Below are 18,468 nucleotides of genomic sequence, written 5' to 3' on the forward strand. Positions count from 1 at the left end.
CATCTGAATAACTTCTACTTATGTACAAATGTTTGAAATGATGACCTTGGAATGTGTAGTTGTTCAAAAATGGGTCTAACTTGTGTAAATATAAATTCTCCTCAAATCTTCACTGAATTCCTCAGACTTCCCCATTGTTTTAAATACTGGTTCTTTTAAAAAAAAAAAAACATTTTTATGATGGCAAAAAGAACTAGTTGTTGTTGTTCGTCATGATCACTAACGAAAATAGGCTTTGGCTTTGTTAAGTAAAAGACACATTAGAACTTCCAACACCGCTTACTACAAAATGTAAATGATTTCGGTTTTTAAAAGATGTGTGTTGTACAATCGTTCCACCACGCGCAACAAATCGCTCAAAGAATTCAAAGCCCCAAATGACCATGAAATCCATGTCACGGTGAGTGTATGTAATTTAACCCTAACTGTGAGTCAATTCAGATAACGAAAGCATGCCCCGAGTATGTGGTTAGTTTCAAAGTATACCACGAAAATAATGTGTAGCTGTGTTCTAATCATTGTAAAGAGCTAGACTACATGTTTAGAATAAAAACAGATCAAAGGAACAGGAGAAAAGAGACAAAAGATTCTCTCAGTTTATAAAGGCAACAATAATTCACACGTGATCATTTAAAAGCAAAAACATTCAGTCAGGTAGCTTCATTTCTTGTTTTTTCGAGCCTTGTCTCTTTCTGCTTTGAAAACTTTATTTCTCAATCACAGCAGCTCGTTCATTCAGAAGCAGTCAAATACGTATCGTATAGCTGATGTTTTTTGCTCAGCTAAGAACTCTGCCTCCGTGTGGACTGGAAAACTCAGCAGCAACTCAGATTCATTCCCAACCGCACATGCTAGTATCAATAAAGACGGATAAATCCAAAAGAGTTGGGGTAAACTGAGCTCAGTTCATACTACAGAGAGGAGAGATTCATTTTTTGTGTCTGTTAGGACACTAAGCAACACAGATGAGTAAAATGATGATGAGAGAGAATGAGAATAAAACTCAGACTGACCTTTTTCTACACAGTTATATAATTACAAAATGCACTGTATTTCTACCCTGGGATTAAATTAAAACTTCCAGACACTGACAGCAGTTAGGCTATATAACACAGATTTCCCACATATTCATGAACCGGAGGGGGCCATGATTTCTCTCTTTCCTGTACTCAGCCTCCCAGTGAGCTCTGAGGTCTTGACAGGGCAGATGTTAGCACACCAGTAATGCTAAAATGTGTGAAAGTTAAGCATGTGCAGGACAGTGAAGCTGTCTTGGTGGTCAGTCAGAGGTTCCTATACTCCGAGTCACTCACCTACTCGCTTTTTTGGCAAACAACATCACAGTATGTCTGTGTTTTAGAGGTCAGACAGAGTTTGAGCTCTGCTTTGTACTGGAATTGACTCCGTTAACATTTGTCAGTGTAGTTTTGCAGAAGGAAAATCCTTTCACACAGAAAAGTACTTCTGTGCCTTTTTTGGTACATCCCAATAATGGCCTCCTGTTAGTCCATAAACAAGAAAGGCTGAGCTGTAAACCACTGGGTCACACACATATTTTGCTCTGTCTTCCAGGATTGCTTTCTTCCTTTAGCAGTGAATCTCATAAGCAATGGGAGAGTCTATGAAGAGGCCTGTGTGGTTGAGAAACATTCCTTCTGCCTCTAATGTGATCACGGGCTCTGCCTCCCCTCCTTCCCCTGCCATTCTCCTCATGGTCCGTATGTCACCATCCTGCTGCTGCTGCTGCTTGTCAGGGGCCAGAGTGGGGCTCATGGTCTGGCCAGGGCCCGAGGAGAGGGTGTGGCTGGAGGTATCGGATGGTGCTGAACAGCCCAGGTTAGTGGTGGACACAGCTGTTGGCGGAGCAGGAGGAAGCACAGGCTTGGCCCTGTTGAGGACATACATTTCATGGCCACGCTCATCACGATACTCCTCCAGCTGGGCGAAGGTAGTGGGGCCATCAGAGTAGTCATTCACATACAAGATGCTCTCCTCCTGTGAATTCAAATTCACCTTCATTAATATGACAATGTAAACGACAAAAAAAAAAACACCTTACAATATAAAGCGCCTAGAGGTGACTTTAATTGAATTGAATTAAATTGAATTCAAACAGGCGTTACATGTAGGGACCACAGCCTATCCCGTGCTCAGGTGACCACAGAGAGACAGACCATCATTCACACCAACAGGTAATTTAGAGCATTTGGACTGTGGAAGGAGTCTTCACATAGAGAGCCCACACTGGCAAAAGAAGGTGGTGCAAATCCAAGACCCTCAGTGATAAACACTGCAGCGCTGCCCCCATTTAATTGATTTCATTTTCTTTCCTTTTATTGGATTCTTACTGAATTCCCAGTGCCCTGCAAAAGTCTTGAGTCACCCCTCTTTTTATATATTTTACAAGAAAACTCAACACCAAGCTCTTCATCAGACTATCAGTGACTGATAGAGTTGCATTGTATTTTCCTGTCCAGGTATTCTGGCACTGTGTTTCTGATTATCATCTGGCAGAAAAATAAAGTTGTTGCCAATCAGACTCTTTCTGATGATATTGCTTGGTCAATCAAAATTCTACAATACTTCTCTGTGCTAAAGATTTCATCAATTTTGACAAAATATCCAACACTAGTGGCTGAAATGCAGTCCCAAACCTTGACAGAGCCTCCACTGTGTTTTACAAATGGCTGTACACATCAAACTCCTGACCTCCTCGATATATATATTGATATTTGAATCAACAATTTGGATTCATCACTCCATCAGATTTGTTGCCAATGATTCTTAGTTCAGGTCTTGTGTAACACACCTCAGTCTTTCCTTCCTTAAAAATGGCTTCTTGACAACGACTAAGATTGTTTCTGATAAGGCTTTACAACAGAGGGTCTAGATACATTACTTAGGTCCTGTGTCAGGTCTTTGCTGGATTTTTCCCCTTTATCTTGAAGACATAAACTTTTAGATATTGTTCATCCTCATCTTACAGATAGTTTCTTCAGTTTTTTAAGGATAGACTGCAAACCACGCTGGGATATGCAAGATTTAGGCTAATAGCTCTTTAGAAGTTGCTAGCACAAAAATACTAATTTATACTTGTCAAATTGAGTTATGTGTGGCATTACTTGGTAGATTCAACTAAAGAGTGACAAAAATACATGTGTGTTTTTGCCACAGGCTGCTGGTAAGGGGTCTAATATACATGTTAGGTTCCCTGTATGTTTGAGTGATTCACAGGTCAGTGGTAAGTAGTTTTGACTAATAACATTATCTGAAAATGATCACATACAAGAACTAGACTGAAAATTATCTGCCAGTGGCTGAAGAAAAACTTTAAACTACTTTCAGATGGTGAATGGTGAATGGCCTGTATTTATATAGTGCTTTACTAGTCCCTAAGGACCCCAAAGCGCTTTACATATCCAGTCATCCACCCATTCACACACTGGTGATGGCAAGCTACATTGTAGCCACAGCCACCCTGGGGCGCACTGACAGAGGCGAGGCTGCCGGACACTGGCGCCACCGGGCCCTCTGACCACCACCAGTAGACAACGGGTGAAGTGTCTTGCCCAAGGACACAACGACCGAGACTGTCCAAGCAGGGGCTCGAACCGGCAACCTTCCGATTACAAGGCGAACGCCCAACTCTTGAGCCACGATCTCCACGATGGATTGGAGAACTATTGCTCAAGACCTCTTTAAAAAATTACAAGTCTTACTCCTCCATCCATCTCTTTTCTTCCACTAGTCCTGGGCCAGGTCATTGGTGGAGTAGCTTAAACAAGGATGCCCAGACCTCCCTCTCTCAGCCAACTTCTCATGCTTATCTGGGAGAACACTGAGACAATCCCAGGCCACCCAAAAGATCTAATCTCTCTAGCATGTCCTGGGTTTGCTCCAGGGCTGCCTTCTGGTAGGACATGCCTAAAACACCTCATGCAGGAGGTGCCCAGGAGGCATGTCCGAATCACCTCATCTGGCTCCTTTCAATGTGAGTAGTAGCTGTAAACTGAGCCAGTCTTAGATAACTGAACTCCTCACTAAATCTCTAAGTGAGATAGCCACCCAGTGGGGAAAGCTCATTTCTGCCACTAGCCTCTATGATCTCATTCTTTCGGTCACTACCCAGAACTCATGATAACAGGAGAGAGTAGGGACATAAATCAAGAGCTTTTCTTTAATGCTCAGCTGTCTTTACCACAATGGACCAGTCCAGCATCTGCATCACTGCAACTGTAGCCCCAACCCATCTGTTAATCTCTCACTTTCTTCTCGCCTCATTCACTAACAAGATCCCAAGATACTTAAACTTGGTTGGTGGCACTCTCACCTGGTGTTTGCTCTTTCTGTGGTACACTATCACTTCTTGTGTTTTGTGTAGCTAGCCCATTTAATTTAAACTCTTGGAAAACATATTTTTTCATAGTGTAATATGAAGATGATTTTTGTAGTGCAGATGATTCATAATATCCATCTGCTTTATCCAAAGCAAACTCTGTTAAACCACCTGCTAATTATATTTACAGTATTTAGTCATTGTGTCTGTAGGGATTTGCTAGCTTAGCTTAGCTCATAGCTAACTTGCTATAAGCACAGCATCTTCACCCGTCCATCTTGCACCTTCTTGCTCCATGTGCAAGAGGTTTAGTTACTCCTCGGCCTCCCCTATTAATAATGGTTCTTGTAATAAATGTAGCCTGTTTTCAGCTCTGTAGGCCAGGATTCCTGAATTGGAGTTGGGATCATGAAGCAGACTTGCTGTCTACATCTCTCTGCAGCCTGTCTCCTTCTGTCATCCCCTAAACTCCATCCCCTTAGAGACTGCAGTTGCTCCCAGACCACCAAAAACAAACCAAATTTTTTTTTAGCAAAAATGATTTAAAAACATTAAAAAAAAAAATCACAAAGAAAGAACAATATAGCACCAAAGAGTAAAACTGTGGATTCTTAAACTTTAGTCCCTGTTAGTAAAAGATTTAATAATTGATCAACACTGAAAATGGCATCTCACTAATTTAGAAGATTTTCATTTAGCCTGGAAAAAAAAGATTGTTGCTCTATTTAAAATAAAGCTCTCCATAAAGCTAGAAAGTCTTACTATTCATCCTTGTAGCCAGAGAGTCTGTCGAGCCAAGCATTTCACCAGTCGTTACTTCACATTTCTTGACAAATAAAAATTTGACTATTTAGAGAAAAAATATTCATAACCATCTGACTGATGTATCATTATGTACTTCTTCCAATTCTATTGATAATTTAGCCTCTCTATCTATTAGCCTCTGAATTGATTTTTCTGAGTTAATTCCAGTAATTACTTCCTCCAAATCATAAACATGTCCATTAGGCCCCTACATCTTACAAGAGTGCTCAAAGAAGTCCTTTGAGAAGTCTATTAATGCTTCAATTTAAACTATGATCTATATATCCCTATTACTGGGCTATGTACCGAGCCATGTATCAGAAGCCTTTAAACTGGCAGTGATTAAGCCATTACTTAAAAAGCAATCACTTGCTGTTTTAGCTAATTATTTCAGGGGCACCACCAATGGCTGGCCAAAATTTGCAGGACCCCCAGTGGACCCCCTGGCATATGTTGGTAATAATTTTAATAAACATGAGTACAAGAGAAGACACTCTACAGTGAGTTGAAACATTAATGTGTTATTTATTCCTGCATATACAATTTTTGTCATTCGTATTGTATTCGTATTTCGTATTCTATGCAGATGACACCCAACTTTATCCATGAAGCCAGATGCATCAATTAACTAAACTACAGGACTGTCTTAAAGACATAAAGACCTGGATGACCTCCAATTTCCTGCTTCTAAATTCAGATGAAACTGGGGTTATTGAACTTGTAAAATTGTATTGTAAAATCTTAGAAATATGGTGTCTAACGTATGCTTACCCTGGACAGAGATGGCAGAAGCACAGGCTTTCTCTACTTAATGCAACTATCTATACTTCTACTTAAAAGCTACTTTTACTTTCGTACTTGAAGTACATTTTAAAGCCTGTACTTTTTCAGTTTTATTTGAGTAAGGAAGTTTCTTCAGTACTTCAACTTTTCTCTAAATCTAACCTTTCTCCTTCTCCTTTCCTGTCTGTCGTCCAACATCAAGTGAAGTTATCTGGCACCGTTTTCTCTCCTTTAGCTAGCAGACACAGTGCAACAAACTGCACACAGTTTGTGTGCTTGCTGATGTTTGTTGAGCTGATAGAAACATTGAACTTCAAATTACCCGTTTCTTAAAAATAGCACTCTTTTCATGCTTCCTCCTCTTGTGTAGAGATAGCTAGATTCTAAAGTACCGCAACCACAACTTACGGAAACCTGCACCTCTTCCGGCCCATTTTAACTCGGATTATAAATGCTATAGATGATACAGTTGAACCTAAAATAATGAGTTTGTTTTGAAAATGTAAGGAGTAAAAAGTACAGATATTTGTTTAAACATGAAGGGAGTAAAAGTAAAAAGTTATCAGAATACAGAGTAGTTGTACTTTCCTCAAGTAATGTGTGGAGGAGGTGTGATCCCTGGCTCAGCTGTGAGCCAGTCTTTATATAGTGATACCTGAAAATTCTAAGTACAGTAACAAAGTACTTGTACTTCATTACTTCCCATCTTTTAATCTAAATGGGATTACACTGGCCTCCAGTAACTGTGTGAGGAATCTTGGAGTCATTTTTGACCAGGATATTACACAAATATGTAGGACTGATTTCTTCCATTTGTGCAATGTCTTTAAAATTAGAAACATCCTTTGTTGAGTGATGCTGAACTTGTTGATGCATTTATTACTTCTAGACTGGATTATTGTAATTCGTTATTATCAGGATGTCCTAAAAACTCCCCAAAAAGCCTTCAGTTAAATGCTGCACTGAGAGCACTGGGACTATATTTCTCTCATATTGGCTTTTCTTCATTGTCTCCATGTAAAATCCAGAATCAAAGTTAAAATCCTTTTCCATACAAGGTCTTGAACACATAAGGTCAAGCCCTACACTTGACTCTTAGACTCCTCGGTTAATTGTGGGATATTTAAAAGTAGGATAGTAATTGGTGACAAAGGGCAGCCCTGGTGGAGTCCAGCATGCACCATGAACAAGTCGGACTTGCAATGTAAACCAAGCTACTGTAATAGCAATAGGACAGACACACCATGGTCCCAAAGCATACCCCAGAGGATACTCCGAGGGATGTGGAAAAGTTTCCTCCACAGTCCACAGAACACATGTAGACTGTTGAGCAAACCTAAATACATAAAACCGCATCTACATCATCAGGTTGTGTGTATCTCTATTGTTATATGACTGCTGCAGATTTGTTTGATCACACATAACAAATTTTAAAGTTATAACAAGAACAGTTATTTTTAACCAGATACACTGATCGTAACATAAGCTCATAAAACATATCTTGACACATGTGGTCATAAGGTACCATTTGTGCCAAAAATTTGTTAACATGAACGCTGTTTACATGGACAATACATTTGTCTGTATTTGCGACATCGCACTTTACTTCAGTTGTAACAAAACTCTTTCGACAAACAGATGGTCCATGTAAAATGCTCACCTGACAAAACATTTGTGTGTGTCAGTGCAGTTTTACTTCTGTCATCTTGTTGTGCTTCCTCTGATTTTGTTGTGTTACACTGACACAGACAAATAATTGAAAATTCATTCATAAATTCCTATCTACTATGAGGATAAATGCCTTTATTCTACTTTTAAATATGCCAATCACATTTGTAGTATTGAACATATATGCACCTTTTCAGCCCCATCAGCCTCTTTGTCCCGTTGGTGATGTCGACTGTAGATCATGGCGACTAGCAGCAGAGCAGTCAAAGTCAGCAGTGAGATGCCCACAGCAATGGCAGTCTGAGTGGCAGCTCCCAGAGCACTGAAGGCCATGCTGCCCAGAGCATACAGGGGTTCCCGGCTTACATCTGAGCCCAAAGCAGGACCGTGGCTCCTCAGTCGAGGCCAGGCAGGTGAGTACGGTAGAGACACCTGGGACCATGAAGCCCAGATGGAGGAAGAAGATGAGGAGGATGTTGATGAGTTGATGGCAAGTTGAAAGGTGACTCTAGCCACACCTCCTGCGTTCCATGCTTCACATTCATAGAAGCCTGCATGAGCCACAGTTACATTACTGAGAAACAACATGCCACTGCCAGTGTCGGGGTCAAAGAGTTCGCCATTAGTCTTCTGGAGACTGACTCTGCCTTCCTGCGAGGGCTCCTCTGCTCCTCCCATTCCACCTCCACCTGCATCCAACTCCTGAACCAGGCCTCTGGGAGAAAGGACTACTTTACCCTGGGAAGCTTTCCTCCAGGTCACCTGCAAAAGGTATTGACATTTCTTTCTTCAGTGGTCTTACAAAGGATAAACCATCACAGTACAAAAAGAAAAACAGATACTACTGTTACAGTACTGTCAACCTGAACTGGAGTATGTAACTGATGATTCATTCAAGATGTTTTAAATAAATGAAAAAAGGAGGAAAATTGAAGTAACCACTTTAGCTGACCACACTGATTGCATGCAGTGTATTTGGAACAGTCAAAGAAGACCAGTGCAAACAAATTCACTCATTTGATAGGCAGGACTTATGGCAAATGGTGGGGAAAACAAAATAATTTAAAAGAATATTAAAACTTTAATTACCACTTTATTTCACTTTAATTATCATTACCTGTGGCCGAGGATAACCAGTGGCATGGCACGACACCCTGAGGCTCTCTCCCAGATGCACTGCAAGCCTCTTGGGCTCCAGCTGCACCAAGGGAGGGATACAGACCAAGCTGTTGAGAGGAACCTCCACCAAGCTCAGATGGGACAGGCGTGGTGGCTCGATGCAAACTAGTCGACGTTCTGCAGAGCTAAGCAGACGCTGACCCTCTTCATCAATCCAGGTCCTCAGCCAGTGCAACGCACAGTCACAGCGCCATGGATTATCTGCAGCATAGCACAAGACGGAAGCCACTTAATGTTCTGCCCTAAAGAGTCATGATGATTACCATATTACTAGGCTCTACATGAGTAGCTATCTGTAACTCAGTGAACAGATGTTATTATGCGTGAAACTGTATAAAAAACCCCAACAAAAAACCCAAAACACAACATGGGTTCCAATGTCATCAGTAAAGGAGCCTCACCTGTGATACGCAGGACCTGCAGGCTCACTAGAGGTCGCAGTGTTGCAGGGCCAATTGTGTGGAGGTTATTCCTACTCAGGTCCAGCAGAGCCAGAGAAGTCAAACCAACTAAAGCCTGGTCGGCTAACGTCTCTATACTATTATGCTGTAAGTGGAGCTCCTGCAGACGCTGAGACATCAAGAGAATGATGTACATTATCTATGAAGCTTCATATAGGGCTCAGCAAAGCTGCTGTGTTGAACAGGAAAGTGAGACTGTACCGGTAGGCCACGGAAGGTGTAGTCCAGCAGCCGTGTGATGTCGTTTCGTGCCAGGTACAGAATGCGTAGATGTTCGAGTCCCTGAAACATGTCAGCTGTCACCAAATGGATGCGGTTTCCATTCAGTGCTAGCTCCAATAACTGACCGAGGCTCTGGAAAGAGCCAGGCTCCACGGCTGAGATGGTGTTGTTCTAGAGGAAGAGGGACATGAAAAGAAAACTAGAAAAATGTCTGCTTCTGGTTAATCTCCTGGAACTACCACTACTATGATGTCATTTGGTTTTATGAAAATTTATGTTTTATTGTAAAATGTACCTATTTTGATTGTAAGCCCAACAAGGGACTATTGTTGAAAATTAGCAATAGCTATAAACTTATGTGCATTACATCAGTTTCATGTTTTGTACTTGAACTATGTTAAACTGCACTGTCCCTTTTAAATAAATAAATTTAAATTCCAAATACTTCTGATGATGCCTTTGAAACACATTTTCTGTCTTCTCTGTTGTGATCCTTTTATTTTGGAGCAGTCTAACATTTGACAGTGTTTTTGGCACAAGGAGGAGAGTGACTCAATTCACAATTTCACTGTTTCAAAAAATACGTACAATAGATTCATAAGAGGTAACGCCAGTGATTTTCTTAATGTCTGTTTGCTGGAGTAAGGAAAGTGTTACTATACATGTTCTCAGCTTTGGTTGGAGATGATGACCACAGAGTTGAAAATTAAACATTTCTGGCGGTGTGGAGTCAGAAAGAGGTAAGTTCATTAGATGTCTACAACTACTTATCTCTGCTGCAGGCTAGCAGCTCATGGTGACAGTAGTGCCCTCTAATTTAATATACCTCAAACTCTGAAGTGGTTGCAGGTGCACTGCTGGGTTTTAAAAACAATGAAAACTGTAATGTAATTTGAGTATAAATAGAAGGCCATGTATTTGATAGACATCTGCCTTTGGAGCCAATTTTGGCCTATATGGGTTTTTGCCATGACTGGCAATGTATTTTGAAAAGTCTAGTTTTTATTTTTATTTCAGTTAACCAAAATTTCAACCCACTTTAATTTAGTTTTAGTTAGCAATAACAACCTTTTGCTGCAGCCTTACAAGACATCGACCCTGCTGTATTCTTAAACCTGCTCAGTGAAATCCTTCCTCTGTTGCATTAAAACATTTTGGAGGGTAATACTTCGCTATAATTTGATACTACTGAGTGAAGTAAACACAGCGTATACCATTGCTAGAATGTATACAAATCCATACTTAGTATAAACTGTGATGTAGTCAACAGATTAAAACTGAAGGCTAAAGAGTCTTAGTGTAAGTGTTTAAGAGTGTATGTGCATTTATTACCTGCAGGTACAAATAGTGCAGGTGCTTCAGCATGGTGAGGTCCTGTCGACGGATCTGACCAATCACATTGTCCTGGAGAAAGATGGTCTGGATGGAGAGATGAGCAGGGACAAAAGAGGAGTTTTAGTCACTATTGTCTTAAAACATTTGATACATTGTGATTAATGCTCTGATCAATCTATCTCTATTAATAGGCTCAAATCTTCATTTTATCTCAAAATGTCTTCAAAGAGTAGCTGTAAAGCAGCTAATTGGGCATGTGCAGAGATATTGTTTATTTGAAGAGCTCCATCTATTTAACAGTCTGCAGTTTGTTCATGTTTTCCACAGGGTTCTGTGCTAGGACCAATTTTATTTGGATTGGATCAACTGGTCCCTAAATGCAACTGACACCCCTTTCTCAACGAGAAGTCTGGGCTTGGGTGAGCCTGAGTGCTGAAGATATCTACCTATTCGGAACCATGGTAACAGGGTTCTGGCGGATCGGAGCTGGCTTGGCCCTGACTTATCGAAGAATTAAGGAAGCGGAACCGGCTGTTCAAACCCCCACAAGGCTGCCCGCTGGGATTGGAACGATGGGAGAGGCGTGAGTTTCTCAAAATGGGCCCATTGAGTCAGCATGGATAAGATCTTGGAAAGGCTACGGCTGCTGTGAATACTCAGAATAAGATCTCTGACTGCAGACTGGATACATCTCGGAAGGACTAGCTCGGAATAACATCTCTGGGCACAAATTGGATGACATCTCGAGGAGGCACACTGCCGTGAGTTCTCAGAAATCGGCTCCTTGAGCACAAGAAATGACAACATCACAGAACGCAGGTATGGCGAAGCTCGCGGCTCTCCAATGGGAGATTGAGAGACCAGTGTTGGACTGTAGAACTGCTTTGAAATTCATATGAGCTGATCGCACTAAAGTAAAAAGCACCATCACTTCATGCGGATATACTTATTCCTAACAATCTTAGAAACACTGTGTGTATCCATATTCTCACGCTGGATAGCATTACTTTGTCCTCCAGTAACACTGTGCGGAATCTTGGCGACTTTTAATGCTCACATTAAACAAATATATAGGACTACTTTCTTGCATTTGAATTAAATTGAATCTTCTTAGGGCATCGATCCTACCTGTATGGTTAAAGGGATGTATTTGGGGATGTCCCTCAGTCCTGTGGAGCCACACTCCACAGTGAGGCTGTAGCAGCGACAGCCCACAGGGCAGGAAGGAGAGGCTCGTAGAGGAGTGGAGTGTAGAGACAGGAGGAGCGTGGAGAGAAGAAGCACCAAAAACACAGCCATCACGTCAAGAGATAAAACTGAGAAAGGTGAGAACACAGAATGAGTCATGATCAGCATTCTTCTGACTTGTTTTGAGGCCGAACAAAAATATGTAAAATGGTCAGTGAGGAGGAATTCCCTCCTACACAAATTAGCCTGAAAATAATACTGTAACAACAAACAATTTTTCAAATCAGCTTGAGCCATACAATCCAATGGATACATCCTAGGATTCTGTCAAAGGTCTCATTGGCATATTGTTTTTGTGACATTTCAGACTCCGAACAATTCCTATTTATTAAAACTGAACAAGAACAAAGCCAAAATGCAAAAGCAGCATGTAGTATCCCATTTGATTTAGTGGTTTGTGGAACCACATTTTGTGGCAACTTGAAGTCTCTCACAGTATTGTGGATCAATTTTGGCTCACTGTTCTTTATAATGTTGCTCAGAAAGTTCCTGCCACTGCATTACAATCATGTTGATGTTTCTTTTCAGCACTGTAGCCAGGCTGACAGGCTAACTCAGCTGTCTTAACTAATTATAGGCCAATCACAAACCTTCTTTTTATCTAAAAAAAATTCTTGAAAGAGTAGTTGTAGAACAGCTAACTGATCATCTGTAGAGGAATTGTTTATTTTAAGATTTTCAGTCAGGTTTCAGAGCTCATCACAGTACAGCGACTGGCCTCTGACAGTGGACTCCTCTCTATGCTTGTCCTGCTAGACCTCAGTGCAGTGTTTGATACCATTGACCATAATACTTTATAACAGCGATTAGAGCATGCTGTAGATATTAAATGGAGTGGAGTACCTTTAAGTCATTATGGAGAATCCAGTTTATTCATGCAGATGTAGAGTCCTCTTAACACACTAAGGTTAATTATGGAGTTCCACAGGGTTCAGTGCTAGGACAAATTTTGTTTACATTATGCATACTTCCCTTAGTGAGTATCATTAGAAGACATAGCATACATTTTCACTGCTACACAGATGGCACCCAACTTTATCTACCCATGAAGCCAGATAACACACACCAATTAATTAAATTACAGAGATGTCTTAAAGACATAAAGACCTGGATTACCGCTCAATGCTTCTAAATTCAGATAAAAGGGAGGTTTTTGTACTTGGCCCTGAAAGTTTTAGAAATATGGTATCTAATCAGATGCTTACTCTGGATGGCATTACCTTGGCATCCAGCAACACTGTGAGGAATCTTGGAGTCATTTTTGACCAGGATATATCCTTCAATGTGCATATCAAACAAATGACTTCTTCCATTTGTGCAATATCTCAGCCTTCAGTTGATCCAAAATGCTGCAGGAAGAGTACTGACAGAGAGCGAGAGCATATTTCTGCTATACTGGCTTGTCTTCATTGGCTCCCTGTTAAATCCAGAATTGAATTCAAAATCCTGCTCCTCACATACAAGGTCCTACCTTAGTTATGCTGCAAAAGAAATAGACTGCTGGAGATTCCCATGATACACTGAGTGTTTCTTCTTCAGTCACCTTTTTACTCAATATGTAGTTGTACACAACTCTATATTTAATCATTAATTCTTATTAACTAACAACTGTGGCTCCCTTCCACAGCATGTCTACTCCTGTCTTCCTCGGGGCAGATGGCTGTCCCTCCCTGAGCCTGGTTCTTCTGCAGGTTTCTTCCTGTTAAAAGAGTTTAAAAAGTTTTTCCTGCTTTCTCATAGGCGATCATGACTGTTGGGGTTTTCTCTGTTTTCTTTGTATTACTGTAGGGCGTTTATGTTACATATAAAGTGCCTTCAGGCAACTGTTGCTGTGATTTGGTGCTATATAAAATAAATAAAACTGAATTGATTCTTCTAAAATCTGACAGTCAGGATTCAGAATTGCTTACAATAAGAAACAGCACTAGAGATAGTTCAGAATGATCTGACCTCTCTGACAATGAACTGATGTTCTCGTTTGTCCTGCTAGACTTCACTGCAGAATTAGATACTATTGACCACAATATTTTACTACATAGAGTACAACAAGCGACAGGTATTAAAGGCACTGTTCTGCAGGGATTTGAATATCTTTTGTATCTAATAAACTCCAGTTTATTCATGTAAATAGGAAAGTGTTCTTGACAAGCTAAGGTTAATTATGAACTTCCTCTGGGTGTTGTGCTGAGACCAGTTGTATTTACATTATTTATAAACGATTCTCCTAGGCAGGAACATTAGGAAGCATTACCTTGACATCCAGTACTGTGAACAATCTCTGAGTCATATTTGACCAGGATATGTCCTTCAATATGCATATTAAACTTTTGACCAGTGGATAGTCTACTATCCACTATAGACTATTACTTATAAATATCTTATATATTTATATAAATATCTTATTTGAATGATTACCTCCATATCGATGAGAGAAAGCGAGAAAGACAGAGACTGAGCTCCATTCACTCAGTGATGAAGAAACTGACCTCACAGCTCACCGTTTATTCAGTGGGCTGGTTTCAGTCATTATGCAAATGTACTGTTTATAAAGTTGGGGAAACCTGCAGTCAGCTGAGACTGAAGAAGTCACTTCAATGAGTGACAAAATGTTTCTCCCATTGAAAACGCTACGTCCAGATGAATCAACTTTTTGGCATAAGGAATATATTTATATTGTAAAAATAAAAGCTAGAAAAACACATCCATGAATTACAAATTAAATTATTTCTTAAAAATTATTCTTTTTTTCCCTTTTGCTTTTATACATTGCAAATAAAGTTAAGGAAAGTTTCTTCATGGTTCAACGGTTGCTCATCAGAGGATGATTTAAAAATGTTCTGCCAACAATTTCTTTTTCATGCGTAGTTGCAGCGTCTATCTTTTAATACATATGCCTTTCAAGAGTCTTACTGAGATGATGCAAGAAATTCTCTGCATCTAATCTCCATTGTAGAGATATTTGCCATGTAGCCTCTCTGCCTTGCTTCCACTACATTTCACTACGCCGTAGTTTCCTCAACCCATTGGCTTCCTTTATGACATCTTCCCAGGGCACTGCGAACTTAATAAAGCAGGCAGCACAGTGTGAGTTCAACACACTACCACACAGTACAATGTCTGATCTTAAGTTAGCAAGATCAGACATTGTACTGTGTGGGGGTCCAGAACTGCAGCTTTGTTGCTTCTTTGTCAGAATACTCTCCCCTTATCATTTCAGTTGTACCAGTTAATATGATGTACTTCACACCGTCAGAGAGTTTTGTATGTTGATCTGATGATACAGCCAAACATTCTCTCTTTCATAACTCTTCTGAGGTGGTACTCCCATTTTCCCCACACCTAAACATTTCATCCACTACCTATGTTTCACCTGGGATACTGCCCAAGCACATCTTGATGTTTCCTCTTGTTAGTGGATTTCAGCCATGACTTTTTCTATACAGTCTGATGCAGATGCTTTCCCAAAGTGTTGTCGCATGCTTCTAAATCAGGGGTGGGGAACTCAAGACCTCAAGGGCCGCTGTCCTGCAGGTTTTAGATGTGTCCTTGATCCCAAGCAGCTGATTCAAATGGCTAAATTACCTGCTCAACGTGTCTTGAAGTTGTCCAGATGTCTGGTAATAAACTAATCATTTTATTCAGGTGTGTTGACCCAGGATGATATCTAAAACCTGCAGGACACCGGCCCTTGAAGCCTGGAGTTCCCCCACCTCTGTTCTAAGTCCTACGCCCAGGTGTATTCTCAAGAATGTCACTATGGAGAAAAGCAGATTTTGCTTCTTGATTTGCAATCCCAGCTTTCCAAATTCACCCTGTTTATAGATAAATGGTAAATGGCCTGTATCTGTATAGCACTTTACTTAGTCCCTAAGGACTCCAAAGAGCTTTACACATTCAGTCATCCACCCATTCACACACACATTCACACAAATGGCAGCAACTCTGATTGTTGTATTTGTAGATTCTAATAATCGTTTCATTTTGGTGCACTTAAAGGCCTACCTCTATCATGCTTGATGGAGAAAAAGTGCTTCCTGGCCAAACAACTCGATACTCCTCAAACATCTAGGGAGCCTCAACCTTTTCCTCTCGAAGAAACATATTACTCTCTGTCTTCTTATGGGTGCTGGATTAGGTGTTGGCTCAAACTAATTCTTGTCATTGTATACTTTTGTCAAAATGTGTGTCTAGTTCTTGCCTTGTCTTCAGGTATTCCCTTTTTTGCTATGGTGAAAAGTGATTTTAGAAACTTAAAGGGTTCCATAAAAATGTGATCGTACCCTCTCTTGCTTTTTTTGTACCTTTCACAAATTATCCACTTGTCTCAGGGCGAACAGCTGGTGTTTGATGTTTTCCTGGAGCTGGTTTAATCCAGAGTATTTTATAGTTGTGAATAATTTTTCTACTGTAAAAATATAGTCTTCAAATTGTTTGGAAATGGCACGTCCCAGATTATTGAACAACAACAACGGTTTCTGTGAGACCATTTCCGATGTCTTTCCTGCTTGGCATTGTGTTAACACAACTGAATACCCAAGAACAATAAAGTGGAAAAACCTCTTTTCTGATAGTGAAGGTCATAATTCCTGATGATCAAAAATATCTGATTAGCAGCACCTGGCTGCTACCTACCCTCTCAATTCTTATGAAAAAACAGCAAGGGCCTACTTCACACACTGCGTTTGCATTCGGTCTTACTTTTTGTTAAATAAATATAACACTATGACATGCTTTTGTAGTTTATCTGAGGTTATGTTTACTGCATTTTGAGACCTAAGCCTTAGAATTAAAGGTGAGTGTAATTTATTTTAAACCATGACTGTAAATGTAGTTTTATTCTGATTAACATCTCAATAAATGTAATCTTTTCCATATTCATATCAGTTGGTGAATCTCTGTCACCATAGAAACAGCTCATGCCAAGAGGATTTGACTTGCATAAAAGGATCTACCATCAAGGCCACTTCACTCTGCTGCTGCTGCTCGCCTGTAAACGTCCTCTACTGTGTAACTACAGGGCTGCTGCAGCATGAACTGGGTTTATCTGTATGTAAGATATGAAACACATAAAATATTTCCATTGACTGACAGCAGTGAAACCAGAAAAGCTGTCTTTAAGGGCAGCTAAACATGCACTCGAGCAGTCATATGCTGTGCTAAAGGCCACCTTAATAACACAGAAGCTACACAATAACAGTAACCAGTATCTGATGGCAGCGTGCATGCCAAAGGGTGATTAAATGGACTCTGCGAAGACAAACGCATATAAGATAAGAAGCACCATGATGGATGCGTGTGGAAGAATAAATACCTCGTTGGGGAAGGACGTGGGAGACCCAGAAAAGGACGTCCGACCTGCACGACGTCTTCTTATTCCTTCTTAGCAGACGGTTCTAATAATTTGCCTCAAATAAATGAAAGTAGAAGAGGGGAGGAAAAAATCGACAGTTTGCAGAGGACCGCGGGCCGTCGCACACACGCTTATGATGTCAACAAAAGACGGGAGCCAGCAGCGAAATATTATGGCAGGTTTGATAGTGTAGCACTAAGTGCAAATCAGTGCAGTGCGGTTCAGATCATGTCTTTGTTGAATGCCATCATCCAGCTGTTCATTCATTCGTCACTCCCAGTGAACCCTCCCATCCATTTACCCCACGCTGCTGCTCCTCAGGACGATCGTCGAGTCAGCAGTGCTCCGCAAGAAGCACAAAAGCGTCTCCTGCACACGTTAATCACAGCAAAGTCTTCGTGATAAATGTTGTGCATCAAACTCATCTGTGTAAGAATCTGTGGTCGTTCGCCTGCAGATTGCCATCTCACGCTAACGTAGTGCGTAAATCTGCATTCCGTGGAAACCGTGGACATTTTCATTACGCTCACCGTCACAGTGCCAACAAAATATTCTCAGGTGTCAGGAACGGAACAGAAATGGTTAATATAGATACAATCATTAGTCACGTGAACAAGGTAAGAAGGCGACATTTATCGCGTCTTCAAACGCATCAAAGACAACCAGGGTTTCAAGAACATCTCAGCCCAGCTGGAAAAGTGTGTGTTCAAAAAAGACTAAGTGTGGCGAGGTTTTAAAAGGATTTCTGATACATGCAAGCGATCATCTAATGACAACCGAGCTTTCAGGGCTGGTCAGCCCTGCAAATCGAGCCCAAGAGACTGTGTTTAATGAAATCCAAATGACATCAGAAGATCTGCTGGTAGGCAACTTCTTGTATCAAGTTACTGTAATCACAGAGACGGCAAAAAGTTCACCTTTATTTCAAGAAAAATTAGAACTCTACGTTCGGGTCCAGGTCTATGAGAGGATCCTCATCACTGATTAATCTTTGTACTGCTCTTCCCAAATACAAATGCGTGACAGTGATGCGAGGTCATCTGTTTGATGAACTGGAACAGTTCCTTTTAGGAAATGAATTC

The 18,468-nt window shown here is 40.7% G+C and overlaps 1 protein-coding gene across 3 annotated transcripts; it reads right to left on the reverse strand.

Annotated features, from left to right (window-relative positions):
* Positions 1-569: 569 nt before the first annotated feature.
* LOC101475420 (leucine-rich repeat-containing protein 24) lies at positions 570-18,174 on the reverse strand. Of its 3 annotated transcripts, XM_004569308.2 has the most exons (9): positions 17,348-18,174; positions 16,989-17,080; positions 11,917-12,104; positions 10,786-10,872; positions 9,433-9,624; positions 9,172-9,340; positions 8,709-8,971; positions 7,781-8,353; positions 570-1,995 (listed from the first exon to the last, which is right to left on the reverse strand). In XM_004569308.2, the coding sequence occupies exons 3-9, from the start codon at positions 12,085-12,087 to the stop codon at positions 1,588-1,590; spliced, it is 1,863 nt and encodes a 620-aa protein (XP_004569365.2). In that variant the 5' UTR covers positions 12,088-12,104; positions 16,989-17,080; positions 17,348-18,174; the 3' UTR covers positions 570-1,587. The 3 variants fall into 3 exon arrangements, with proteins under 3 accessions (XP_004569365.2, XP_004569364.2, XP_076732025.1); XM_004569307.2 differs by lacking the exon at positions 16,989-17,080 and having other exon boundaries at positions 17,348-18,173; XM_076875910.1 differs by lacking the exon at positions 17,348-18,174 and having other exon boundaries at positions 16,989-17,202.
* Between the last annotated feature and the right edge of the window lie 294 nt (positions 18,175-18,468).

The sequence above is a fragment of the Maylandia zebra genome, linkage group LG17 (assembly GCF_041146795.1).
Source record: "Maylandia zebra isolate NMK-2024a linkage group LG17, Mzebra_GT3a, whole genome shotgun sequence".
NCBI classification, from domain to species: Eukaryota; Metazoa; Chordata; class Actinopteri; order Cichliformes; family Cichlidae; genus Maylandia; species Maylandia zebra.